Source organism: Euprymna scolopes, chromosome 17, assembly GCF_053919585.1.
Source record: "Euprymna scolopes isolate OS-2025 chromosome 17, ASM5391958v1, whole genome shotgun sequence".
NCBI classification, from domain to species: Eukaryota; Metazoa; Mollusca; class Cephalopoda; order Sepiida; family Sepiolidae; genus Euprymna; species Euprymna scolopes.
Genome location: NC_136498.1, coordinates 36,480,228 through 36,495,227, shown reverse-complemented (window position 1 = coordinate 36,495,227; position 15,000 = coordinate 36,480,228). Strand labels below are relative to the sequence as shown.

At 31.8% G+C, this 15,000-nt stretch overlaps 1 protein-coding gene across 12 annotated transcripts in view; it reads left to right on the top strand.

Annotated features, from left to right (window-relative positions):
* Positions 1-15,000, top strand: part of LOC145296730 (receptor-type tyrosine-protein phosphatase T-like) — a 934,355-nt gene that overhangs the window by 486,189 nt on the left and 433,166 nt on the right. For all 12 annotated transcript variants that reach the window (XM_080142749.1, XM_080142743.1, XM_080142746.1 and 9 more), the window contains exon 9: positions 2,270-2,361. In XM_080142749.1, coding sequence (XP_079998875.1) covers positions 2,270-2,361 — 92 coding nt within the window. The remainder of the gene's footprint in view (positions 1-2,269; positions 2,362-15,000) is intronic.

Here is a 15,000-nt window from a genome sequence, read left to right as displayed (position 1 = left end):
ACTTAAAATCATAACAAAAGCCACCATAGATTTTTCTCTGTCGAACGTTTGTGGTGTTTAAAGAAGGCTAAGTGAAAACAAGTCTCCCTAAATTTTCAGTCCTCTTCTCTTCTTTTGATAACATTTACAAATTAATTTGTGTTATTGCAACAGCTGTTTAACATTGACTTGTTTGATGGAAACACTCATTGGCCTTGCTGGACTTTGAGTGGTAATAAATCCTCTTAAGGTTCCAGACCTCATCGCATTCACCCAACGGCAGTCTGGTAAGCGCTTTATGACCTCGGTAATTCCCATCACAAATACTTTGTCTAATTCCAGTTGATGCTGACTCCACGTTTATGTGTTGTTGTTTTTTTTTGGGGGGCCTAACTTTCAACCATACGGTTTAACTTGTCTTAATCCCTTGTGGTGTCCATTTATCATTTTGTTATATTTTTTGCATTTTATATATGGCCGGTTAGCGTTTGTAACTCATGTGTCTTAATTTCTGCAATCAAGGGTTTTCCTAAGTATTTAAGCCATTTCCGTTATTGGTCCTAGGTATATTTCTAATTCTAATCTCTCCCCTTCTTTTCACGCACTTCGTCAGGATTATTCCTAATGTTCAAATTATTATTATTTACTTTGTTGTTTTTTTAGTCTTCCATATGCATTGCGACACTAATCAGCAATTCAAATGACTTCATAAAGTGTCACGTCGCTATATCTGAACTCGAACGTATTAAAATTTGATAAAATAGTGTTATAAGTGATTCTGGAATTATTTCGGATTGGAAAAAGTAGTGTTAGATTAAGGACGTTGTTTGACAAGTGTATTTTACATTTGTTCTCTGAGTTAATACCGGAAATGCTGGTTTTAATCAGGGCCGATAACATACTTCTATTGAAATTCTTGGTGACCCACATTCGGCAGTTCTCCAGAAAATTCTAAAAAACATTAACACAATCGTTTTAGAGTATCGTAATTTGTATGTTCCTTTGATAGCAAGAAAGTTGTATGCAATTGAATATAATAAAGATTATACATTTTCTTGTATAAATATCCTACAATGTGAACATTTTCTTCAAAGTAGGTGCGGCGTTTCTTTTCCAGCCGATCAAAAACACCAATGTGTTGGCGATTTAAGCGTACCTTGCAGCTGTTCTTAATCTACAAAAGAGTGTTTCTGAATCGTATCAATGTATGTATATATAAATATATATATGTATATATATATATATATATATTGTCATATATATATATAAATATATATATGTATATATATATTGTCATATATATATATATATATATATATTGTCATATATATATATATTGTCATATATATTGTCATATATATATATATATATATATATTGGCATATATATATATATATATATATTGTCATATATATATATATTTGATATATATATATTGTCATATATATATATTGTCACATATATATATTGTCATATATATAAATTGGCATATATATATATATATATATATATATATATATATTGTCATATTCAAACATATACTGCCATACAAATACATGTTTACTCGCCTATTATACTAAGACATCGCACCTACCCTCCGTGATTCTCTTACAAAATGTCACTTACGAGATTTTTTTTTTCTTTTTTAGGTGTCTTTTAATTATTTTGTAATCTTTTCTTACTCATTTTGATGACATATAGTTTCTATTGAAGAGCAGGAATAATTCCTGTTTATTTTAAAATATGAATTTATTTAAAAGACGATTAAAACCATTTCTTCGTTTAAAATTTTTTCAATAAATTCACTAACGCAGTTTTTAATTCATCACTCAGCTGACGTTGACTAATCGGAGCTGTCATCGTTCGCGACTACGGCAAATTTCTTTTTTACATACGAAAAGAACGTTCGAACATAAGCTCACCAAAGGAAAAAAATGGATTGCAAGAAAACCAAAGAGGAATTGTCATTGATTTTCAATGAAACGTGTATTAGAGAAAAAAATGCTGCCTTAATATAATAATGACATATGTATACACACACACACACACACACACAAACACACCCACATACACACAAACACACACACACACACATATATATATATATATACATATATATATATATATATATATATATAATTTATTGGAGTAAAAGTATATACAGCATAAAAGGGGAATACATATCAAAGTTCGACTTCCTATATTCCTCTGTAATCTATTTAAAAATTCAACACAAAAATACTACCTGTAAATACAATTACAAAAACTTTTTGCACTTTGATCATTTCAGAACCAGATCTGCCTCCAAAAATAGAACAAGTTGTTAGTTCTGCAGAGCACAATTTGTCATACCCCAAAACTAAAATTACAGTTACGTGGAAGGTAAGTAAATTTGATCATAATACATCACAACATCATTATCCTATATTGTTAATATATTTATATGTCTATAAAAGTGAGAATATGTGAGGAAAATTCTCAACCTATATACTCAACGAATTTTTGATATATAGACATTAAATTTAGCATAGAGGATAGTCAGACATGTGGAAAAATATTAAGTTGTGTTCGTCGAAAAATAGGTTGATAATTGAAATAGAAAAAAGACTCCTGTGGAGGGGGGCATCGGATTTTTATCTATTTGTTAACTTTTTAACTAATGCGCATGCGTGAATTGTTCACATTGCAAAGTCTTATATTAAGAATAAGTAAGTTTTAAAACACTTAAATCGTCTAAAGATGGCTTAATAATTGTCCTTTTGACTCACTGTCTTTGGCATTTGGTTTCAATTGCAGCTCAAGTATTTTTTTTTATTTACAAGAACGTAACTCTTTAGAAAAATACATAATAATCGTACGGATATGTCACAGTTTCTTTCCAATTTTTACTTCATTTTTAAAAGAATTTAACTTTACGTTTAATACCTACGGTGTTTCTGTTTTTTAATAGACAAGAAGTCTGCATGAATTAAAATATAAAATTTCTGAGTATTTTACGGCAGGACAATGTCGCGCGGCACGCTAGTATATCTATAAAATGGAAGAATATTGTGTTAGGACAATTCTTAACTTATAAACTCAACTCTACAGACTAAAAAATTGGTGCATATGGTAGTCAGAAAAGTAGAACATATTTTAATCAGTGTTCTTCTGGAAAAAAACGGCTGCTAATGGAACAAAATTGAAAAATTTATACATGGGGCTCATTGAATTTTTATCTGTGTGTAAACTGTTTAACGAAGTAAAAGCTAGTAATATATAAACAATCTTTTGTTTAAAATGATTGAAATATGTTTCACATCAGAATACTGATAAGTTCTGTTAGTATTCATTCGAACATCAGCGATTCAGTTGTGCAACGCATAATATAGAATAATAATGGAATAAATTAGTTAATCAGAACGTGCTCATTATAGATGCTTAATAGGTAGGAAATGTCAGAAACACATTGAACATTCATGCACACCTTTTTGTGTGCCTGTTAAAAGCTGTGTATTTGAGAGAAATAGACAGGCTAAATACGTATGTTTTTTGTAATTATATTTAAAAAACGTGTAAATAAATAGGTAGATTTAGATTAATTGGGGGTATAGTATAAATTGCAGATCTTTTAAGAAAAGCATCACTTAACACATGATGGCAGTTTCCCCCAAAAAAAACATTACTGTTTCCATTGCTTTCTGGGTTAAACACATTTTACAAAAGCCTAGAGAGTAGTACATTCACATATATGCGCAAAAATCTGTATATTGATGAAGCACGAATTCCCTCACTCACACACCCCTGAAAAGTTTGAGCAGTACAATTGAGGCTGATTTTGGATATGGATTACATTGAACGCCGGAACGAACAATAATAAGCTTGGAAGTCGGACAGTGTCCACCACTAAACGACGGTTAATTTAAGTAACTGACTCAAACCATCTCTAATAGCCAGTAACAATACGTGCCCACCACTTTATGTTAATTTCAACTATATTTCTCGCCGCGATTAACCTTGACCGAGTGGTGTGTTCCTTGCTTTTGGAGTTAGAGATGATCTCGTAGCCAGGTTCGAATCTCTCAACCAGTTCTAATCGTGATTCCCTGCACCGATGATTCCTAAAATGAAAAACACGAGTGTCTGGACGTATTAAATAATTACTGAAATAATTTATATATATATATATATATATATATATATATATATATATATATATATATATATATATATATACTAGCAGAAGTACCCGTCGTTGAGTGGGTTCAAATAAATACTACAGAAAATGGACTATTAGTAATGAAAGTATGATAGGTTATGAAAAGTAGGGGGTTGTAAAGAGATAGGCTTTGATATTCAAACATTGTACCCTAAGAAAATATGATGAATGTAAAGATAATTTTCGCGAAAATATATATATTTTATATCAACTTTATTTCCATTCATACTCAAGAGTGACCAACAAAATGATGTTTCCTCACAAAGAGAAAATGTTATATATATATATATATATATATATATATATATATATATATATATATATATAGAATATATGTGTACAAGAAATACATGTTACCATACTCAATAAAAGTTACTTTTATGGTAAAAAAGTTCATCGGTTTATATTTTAAGTAGTTTGTATTTTTTTTATTCACTAACCGGTTTAAAAAAACTCAAAATGGCAGCGACTTTGAAATGGAGAGCCCCGCTTTCAATTTGAAGGAGGGGCGCCTGAGCATTCTGTGTTCACAATTTAAGAGAGTTCCGTCAACGTAAGGAATATTTATAAACATATTTTAATGTTTTCCGTTATTTTGTTCTCGAGGAATATTCGATTATGGCATGTGTAGTTTATATAAACATTCGTTTAAGTAGTTATCGCCTAAAATTTCGTTTTAATTTCGGGTCACTCAAATTATTTCAAGTAAAGAGCATTAAAATCTATTTCAACACACAAAAAAAATATTAACTGCACTTTTATTGACTATGGTAACATTTATTTCTTGTTTATTTTTCGGGTAGTTCTTTGTTGGCTTTTTCTGTTAAACACTCTTACTAAATAATCTGGACAAAATATCGAAAAACAAAGAAACAAAAACAGTTTTGAAAAATAATGAAGGTTTACTTATTTTAGTAAAATTATCCGAAACAGTAAAATGGGATATTAAAAAAGTAAACACTTAATTACTTTACTTTTTTAAAGCAAAGAATGGATAAAAAATATGATTAAGAAGTAAATGGCGCCCTTTTCAAGCAGAACAGCTTCGTTTTAGTTTTACATTATTGAACGGTGTAGTATTGAGCCGTCAGATTCAGGGTTGTACTATTATAATATAAAGAACACACAGAAAGGGTTGTAATCACCCAATAATTTTATTACACCATATTTTCAAACTCAAACATAATTATCAAAGTATACTTATACAAATAGATAGGAAAAGAGTTTATTAAAGTTTGTGCCATATTTCCATCGAGTACAGGCGCGAACGCAGACCCCATAATTTTATTATACCATCCCTATTTGAGTTGAAACATACTTATCAACAGATTATTATGTACATCGATATCAAAAACCCTTGTAAACGTTTTTATTTTATTTTTTTTCCATACTTTGGGGGGCAGGCGCGAACGCAAACCCCACAGTTTTTTATGAATCACCGTTCTGCCAGATCCAACATATCCATTCCGTATCCTCTATCATTATATGTAATCAGTTTTTTTTTTAAATAGTCAAACATATAGGAGCCTATTCGTGACCACACACACACACACACACACCCAGACGTTCAGCTTTGTATTATATATATATGGTGTGTGTGTGTGTGTGTGCGTGTGTGTAGCGTGTGTGTATGTGTGTATGTCTACTTGTGTGTGATGAAACACTAGTGCCTGTACATATTAAATAATTATTACAGTAATAATTATATCTGTGTGTGCGCGTGTGCTGTTTTGGTATATAATATATTGTTTAGTATTTATCACCTAAAAAAAATTCAACATTTTCTTATGGGTGCTTTCCTGTTATTGTCGAGTTGTTTCACGAATCCGTGCAGATCACGAAATTATGTCTTCGAAATGGGTTATTGGTGAACTCTTTATTCAATTCAGTTTATTCCAATTCTTCTACGCCGATGTTTTCAATACACAAAATAAGCTGGTTCATAATTTGTCTCACTATTATTAATGTGTTTTTCTGTCACATTAGTGTGCTTGCAAGATTGCAATGTGTAATGTGCAATGTCACATTCAAAGATGAGTCAGGCTTAATTTTTTTGGGGGGCGGGGGGTACGTTCCAGTATTATTAAAAACTGCAATCAATATATTAGTGATAATTTCCAAGAAGACGTGCACAAAATGTTTTTTGATACAAGAAGTAAAAAAGGGAATCGGAAATAATAAAAAAAATCTAATATATAAGTTGTATGTTAACTTTATTGTTAAAATAGTAAGATACGCAAATCGTGTAAATTCTTTCCGACAAGTTACTTTTTAGACGAATTCGATAGCTTTTTTCAGTAATGAATGATCTATTATTGTTGAAATATAGTGCATATGAGTGTGTATTAAATAATTTGCATCAGCATAAGGATGGTTTGCAAGCGATTATATTAGCAGAAGGAGCAGCGTTGTAACACGTATGCAAATTGGCAAATGCGCTCAGGTTGCGTCTGAAGAGAATGAAAAAGACACATATGGTTGGAAAGAAAAAAAAGTCGACCCCGAATCGGACAAATATGTAAAGTGAGGGGAAGAATGGGTCAGTTGTGGCCAGCGTGCAGTCGGAAGAAAAAAAGTTTAGATGGATATATTGCAGCGAGATACTTTATTAGTGGTATCGAGACGGGACAGAAACGGTACTTTTTGTTAAAAATGATAAAAATACTGACACGGATTTATTTATTTTTCTTTGTTTCTTTTGACGGTGACACACGACGTGGAAGTCCAAGAGAGTTTTGACTAACAAACGCGATTCGATTGTAACGGCCAGTTGTGACTAATTTATATTATTTATACAGGTGTTTAAATCTCAGGCACATATTTATATACATATATACACACAGACACGGAGGTACACACACGCAACATGGATTAATTCTCTTTGCTAAACATTTGCACAGGAACAGGCAACTCTCCACTGGACTGGGCAATACACAATCACCATTTTCGACAAATAAACTATACAAAACTACATCATGGCATGTGAGAAAATGTATTGATTTAAAAAGATCCCTCATGAAAGCTTTATTATGAACTGAAAATTTGAAACTTTAAATAAAGATTTGTTCATTTTAAAAAAGAAAAATTCACACGTGGTCACTCCTTCGAAACTCATGTTTTGAATATATATATATATATATATATATATATATATATATATATATATATATATATATATATATATATATAATTAGTCCTCGCGCGAAAGAGCAGGACACAAAATGTTTTAAATAATAATAATAATAATAGAATAAAAAAACAAAGATTTTCGCTAGCAAAAACTACTATTGACCGTAACCAGTTATTAACAAAGACTTTCACTGGCGAGGACTACTATACCGTAATAAGTTATACGGTCCTTTTGAAATTTTTATTTCTATTTTTCTCGTTATCTACTGAATATTTGTTAATGAAACCTGTATGAAGTATGTTATAAAATTTTAAATATTTTCTATTCTGAAACAATTTTTAAAATGTATTCTAAAAGGTTATTCAGAAGTTTTTAGTAAAACAATCAGATTTTCTCATTAATCAGACCAGTATTACAAAGAGGATGTTTCAAAAAATGGGTTGTGGTGTGAGGAGAAATACAAACTGAAAAAAGAGGATAGTCAGGCCTATAATAATACAAAGAGTGGGTTGCAAAAATGAGTTGTGGTGTGAGGAGAAATACAAGCTGAAAATGAGAGAATATTCAGATATGTAATAATACAAAGAGCGGGGTTGCAAAAATTAGTTGTGTTGCGAGGAGCAATACAAACTTAAATAGAGAGAAGGAGAGTTTTAAATATAATCTTAAAAAGATCAGATACAAGTTAGAAAAGCATTCCATCCAAGGCATGAAAATTGTTAAACAAAATGTTTTTACTATAGGCTTTAAAAATAAAGGTACAAGATTCAATTTGAAATGTATTCATCTTCAACGTGCACTTTTATAAATTTTACAAAGTAAGGTATAAAAATATAATTTAAATTGAATCAAAAAATTACCTTGGATTTATTTTATGAAATGTACATTTTGTTGCAATTTAAAAACATTATCTTTCATGTAGCAATTAATGATATAGATATGAAATTTCCAATGATTCTTTTTAAGTGCAACAGAATGTACATTACATAAAATAAATCCAAGGTAATTTTTTGATTCAAGTTAAATTAAATTTTCATACCTTACTTTGTAAGCTATTTGTTGCTATTTTTAGCCAGTCTGAGAAATTATCTTCTGATAGCTGCTGTATAACCTCCTTCCAGTAAAGTGACCGGGCAGTGTAGTACCTGGTTGCTATATCCTGGGAGCCTTCCTTGGACTTTGCGCACATTGATGAGTCTATTTTTCTCCACCTGTGTTTGTTTACAGCAATTCATCAGGGTTTTATTCTGCTGCGGTTTCCTGCTAGTAGCCAAAACCTGGAAGGATAAAAGTTAGGTCCTCAATGATGATCCCTCCTTTGATAGTATTGTTTCTGCATTCCTCCTACCGTGTCCCAATTATATAGTGAAAATGTCAAAGATCGACAAACAGGGAAAAAGTTGGGTATTAGGAGGTTGAATTAGAATTATAGGAAAGATCATAAAAAAGAGACAGAAAAAGAGTCGCATGTATCATAGTTCGTTGAATAACAAACTCAAGGGAAGAATTAACCTACCAACTGGATATGAGGAAAGAGGTGGGGAATTGTATGCTTGCATTGATTTTAAGTGAGCGGTTATGTATGTGTAGAGCTTCCTTCTAAGGTATAAGTCAGGGGATTGAAGGGGTCATTGACTCTAAAAAAATGGGTTGGGTTCATTTTAAATTGTATTTCTATGGTTTATGAAAAAAATGTTCACACTAGATTTACATGATAGGTAAATCAGTGTTTACAGGCAAAAAGTGAAAACAAAAGCATGTTGGGATGAGTAATATACAAGAGCTGGAGGAGAAAAAACTACATTTAAATTAAATTATGTTGCTGGGGAAAGGCACAGTTCTTAACGAAAATTAGCTCAAGAAAAGCAAGGAACATTTAACAAAGTTTAGAAGCGATTAGTATGCTCATGTGGAGAAAATACATAGTGACTATAGAGGAGAGTTTATATGAACAATGTTATACAGGCAGAATTATAGAGTAGCTTTCTGAATCAGAGTGAGGGGATGAATATAATTATGTGTGGTCGGGATACATTATAATCTTAGGTTAAAGCATATTTAATTGGGGTTATAGTTTGAAAGAAACAAGCTTTACTATGGTTTACTGTATTAATTAGGAAAAAGTGAGGGGAATCTAGTGTAAGGAATTTTAGTTGAGGTCTCTAGTAGGAAGAAGCTTATATATGTGGAGTTCCAGACGTACAGTTCAAAATGCGTTCCTACAGTAGTATAATATTAAAGTGGGTTGCTGTCATTATATGAGTAATGGGTAAAATAGTGAGGTTTCTTAAGGTGTATTGGGAGAACAGCAACAGTTTTAGTCTCTATCAGAAGGGCGGTTCATCAGCGATGTTTATTTGGTTGCGATATGTAATTTTAATTTTATGCCAAAATCTTTATAAGATATCGTATCAAGAATTTATGACAATTATTTTTTTTAGATGCTGTGATTATGGCTGTCACCTGAGCGTTACAAAGGAAATAGTAGGTTTAGCTGGGTTGTATTAGGAAGAGTTACTTAGAATTGTTTATTTTAAAGAAAGGTAAATGTTTTTTATCTGTGAGGTTGTCTATTATACTATCTAAGGTAGTTTTAGCTTTATATGTTTTATTAGAGAAAAGTGTATATGGTTTGAGATTCGGGTTTTTGATGGGAAATGCATAATCTCTTTATATGTGTATATACGGCATAATTACGTTGACGGACTGGTTCTCGTCAGATCACAGAAGTTAAGCAATATTCAGCCTGGTTATTACCAGATATGTTACCATTTGGTAATTATAGACACTGTATGTACTCTCCGCTCATCTCGGCATTTGTTTCAAGTCGTCCTGTACATACACTTCACTTGCCACTGGTATTTAACAATGTTGACTCAGAAGAGGTGTGTTTGGAGATTGGGCACCTGCTTCCACAAAAATTCATGCGCGGCCACCCTTTCGCGGGTATAAATAGATGTGTGTATTTTAGGTGTAGCATGGAATATAGTCGAGGTAGTTATATTTGTTGAAGATGCAATAGAGTTCTGAGGTGTGTGGGAATGCAACTTAGATGAGGATTAAGATTAACTACTAGAGATTGAAGGATTGGTTGTTAGGAAACTTTGTTGTTCTCGGGCAGGTTTGAAGTCTAAGTGTTATTTGTGCTTATTAATGGAATTGGGTTAATTGAAGGGGTCGTCTCTTATGACATGAGACAGTTAATTCAAGAATAAATCTTAAGTCCTCATCTAAAGGGCAGATATTTGGGGCGAATTACAGTTAGAGTTTTGGGTTAATGTTCAAAATTTCCAGGGCAAATTTTCTTTTTTATTATTAAGATTTATAATAGTTTGAGCTAAGTAAAACATCGTTTAGAAGGAACATTTTATCGATTTTTTTTTGTTTTGTATCTGTATATAATGGTTGTATAGTTTAATTTCCTTGATGTAAATCCAATAGAAACCAGCATGATTATTAAAGAATGCTCAATGGAGTACATCGCTTTGATATAGTCTCTTTATTATGCTGATATTTTTTGTTACATATGTGCATACATGTTTCAGTGGAATTCAAAGTGGTCATCTCATAATAAAAAAGAGGATGCTATTCATATATAGCAACTTTTACGTTGGTCTGATCAGATGGTGGTTCTCTTTTAAATGAAATTCCACTGAAACATGTATGCACTCCGATTTACCAATCAAGTAAAGGATGTAGCCTGATGATACCTCTGCTATTTGATCTTATCTCGAAAGATGCATTTCTGATGAAGCAGCAATATCTTTATTAAGACTCGGTAATTCTTAAGTGACAAACACTGCGCTGCGCTCTGGACGTCGGATGATCCTTTATCAAGTACAGTACGGACATTCAAACAGCCAAAGTTGAGTTTTACTCTGTTTTGAAGTGAAATTTTGGTTTCTTTCTGCTCACTTTATCCACTGTTAGCTGCAGGAGACTAACCCATGACAGTATAACAGACGATTTTTGTTGAACATTTCTAGTACTTTTCCAAGGCTCTGGGTGAGAAGTGCTCTCCCTAAATAGGGCTGCTCAATAACACGAACCCCCACCGAAGTTGGCCTCTTGTCCTATGGAAGCACTACAACGACGTGAAGATAGGTTTCTTCTCGCCTCTGTGCAGTTGTGTGTACCTCCAACTGGTCAGGTCTGTACAATTTCCCACTCCTCCATCGCCATAGGTCGTACAATACAAATGAATGACAGATAAACGATTAAAAATATAAAAAATAAAGATAAAAAGAGAGTCTAAGTAACGTCTATACATAATTGTATTAAAATGGCAAACGCTTGTACAACACGGTTGTCACTCTCTCAGCCTCCTCAAGAATATTCCAGTGATAAGCTATTGCAAGATGACCGGTAATTGATTTGGCGACGGATTTTTTAAAGACTTGTCCTCTCCTAGAAGTGTTGCCTTCACCACGGCTTTCAGGAGCTCCTTCTACCCACTTATGTCATTTACCCATGACCTGCATTTAGGTAACTGGGTACCAGAGCATAATCCGCACGCCTGTGGGTCATGAATGTCGCAGCTAACAAGGCCTAAGCTCCTCTAGTGATTTCTGCTTGAGTTACCTTAACGTAAACTTTTAGTTCATAACCTTATCTCACAAGTAAGAGGGGATCCATATTTTTGTCGATGAATACTTGCCATTCACCAGAGTTTTGTTACCGTAGCAGAACTAACAAACATATCTATTCTTACTACTTTCCAGCTCTAGTACAGCTAGATTTAATAAAGACATTGATACGAGATTTGTAATGTGTATTTTTACTATTAATTATCCAAACAATTAAACATTTCACTCCCAGTTAATACGTGTACAGGTTTTTTTTTTAACACACACCATGTTTATTTATATAAGTTTATATCAGAACAAGTGTCTTTACTTTTCTAGAATCTTATACTTTTTTAATGCTGTAAACTTTCCTGGTTTTCTTTTGTTGCGTCATTCTCGAATTTGCTTTTTAATATTTGTATATTTTTGTTTCTATTACATCTTTCCCTTCTGTTTGTATTTAATATGACGTTGACTTTTACATATATTTGGTTTAGAGCATATTTTATATACGTTCGTATTTTGTATTGTATTTGACTTTTTTGTAATTCCTCGTCTGTTTTTCCGCATTTTCTTTTTTCTTATTCTCCGTCGTCATCTTCCTTTTTCTCACATTCAGGTGAGCTGACTTTAATTTTTTTTTTTTGTAATAGTGTCAAATGACCAAACAATTTTTTCTGTAAATAATATAATAATTAAACAATGTTAATACTGTATCCAAGAGGAGAAAATTAAAAAAATCAATATTTTGCGTAATTTTATAGCAGTATAGAAATATGCTAATGAAATTCTCAATGTCGTATGCAGATGCGCAAGAATCAAATAACATAATATCACATTATATATATATATATATTTATATATATATATATATATATATATATATATATATATATATATATATATATACTAGCAAAAGTATCCGTCGTTGACTGGGTTCTAAAACAGTCTACGGAAAATGGACTCTAATTTATGAAATATGATAGGTTATGAAAAGGAAGGGTTGTTAGTTTGGGTTGAATTTGGGGGTATCAGAACCAAAGCAAAATATGATGAAAGTAAAAATAAAATAAATAACCGTCATAATTTATTATACCATACCTGGTCACACTGAAACACTTATCACAATATTCTCTGAATCTATATTAAAAACCCCTGTTAAACTTTGTGAGATATTTCCATTATATGGAGGTAAGGTCAAACGAACACCCCATAATGTTATTATACTATATTTCTTCAAACTGAAATATAATTATCAAAGTATATTTACACAGATAGTTATGAAAAGTCTTTATTAAAGTTAGTGTTTATTTAAATTCTATGGAGGCCAGGATCGAACTCAGACCCCACAATTGTATTATACCATCCATATTTAAGTTAAAACATACGTATCAAAGTATTCTTACGTACATCTATATCAAAAACACTTGTAAACGTTTTTTTTTAATTTAATTTTTTTAGTTCCATACTTTGTGGACCAGGCGCGAACGCAGACCCCACAATTTTAATGAATCACCGTTCTGGCAGATCAAACATACCAATTTCCGTTTCTCGATACATCTTCTATCATTATATGTAATCATTTTTTTTAAATAGTCAACCATATAGGAAACTATTCACACACACGCACACATGTTCAGCTTTATATATATATATATATATATATATATATATATATATATATATATATATATATATATATATATATATATATATCATAAAATAAAATAGCCGTATTTTTCTATTGATTCTATGTATTATCCTTTCCAACTTCCGAATAAAAATCTTCATTTTTGGCAGGAACTGGCTAATCACTACATTTATAATAATTCCGAGTACTTTCTAATCCGTCGTCATTCATAATCTTACTGGTTTTGATCAATTTATATACGTTTCATTTTTGTTCGTTGATTAATTATTTTATTTTATTCTATTTTATTTTTTTTTCATTTTTATTCTTTTTAATTACTGGCATTTCAGCCTCTTGTTGCCCGGGTGTTTGGAGGTGTATGTTGAGCAAAAAAAAAAAAAAAAAAAAAACTGTAAATTTTTTTTACCATGACCCCTATTATGACGTCTTCACATTTATTGTTTTGGCTCAAATCAAGTTAGTAAGTTTGATCCATGTCCAAGAATCTACATCTAAAATTTCAAGTGTTTAGACCAAAAATTGTCGGAGGTGTTTGGTAGAGTTGTCAAATCGTTGGACTTTTACCCCTTACCAGACAAATTTCTGGCCAAAAACAGATTATAAAGATTTTCCTAAATCTCACTACCCTGTATATCAAATTTCGAGTCTGTAGACTGAAACTTAACATAGTTATTGGGTTGGAAAAATGTACAGAGACACACACAGAGCCGTTCTCTTATATATATATATATATATATATATATATATATATATATATATATATATATATACATTGATAACATGCTATGTTTGTAAAGTTATTTATTTATATACACATTCATAGATGAAAATAAATCAAATAAAAATAATAATTACATAATGGAAAAAAAGTATATAAATTATTCACAACCAGTTAGATTAATTAATCACTCAAGATAAATCGTGAAGAATGTGAAAGTCCTCAAACTTATGATAAATATGGTGATTAGCCATTTCCTGCCAGAAGTGAAGACTGTTATTCGGAAGTTGAAAAGGATCAGAAAAAGAATTAATATAAAACAGCGTCTATTTTATGTAATGAAATATGCCTAAGAGAAAATATGCTGCCTAAATATACGAAGGGTGTGCAATAAGTAATGCCCCTGCCCAACTTTCCATAGTAGTAGAGCAACAAAACTTGGCACATTTATTTGTCTTTCTCTACATAGGAAGCACCCAGAGTTATGCATTTCTCCCATCATGTTATGCAGCTCTGGAGAGCGTTTTTGGAGAACACCCCAGGTTGGTCCTCCAACCACGACGTGGCTTCAGAACTGAAGGCGGTATCATCTGGGAAAGCTTTCCTTTCAAAAAATACTTCATGGCTGTGAAGAGATGAAAGTCAGAGGGTGCAAGGTAAGGAGATTAGGGATTTCATAATATCACGCTCGTGCTTCTGATCTGGCGACATGCGAGTTGTGGACTGGAATGTTGTCCTGCAGGAGGAGGGCCCTATGCT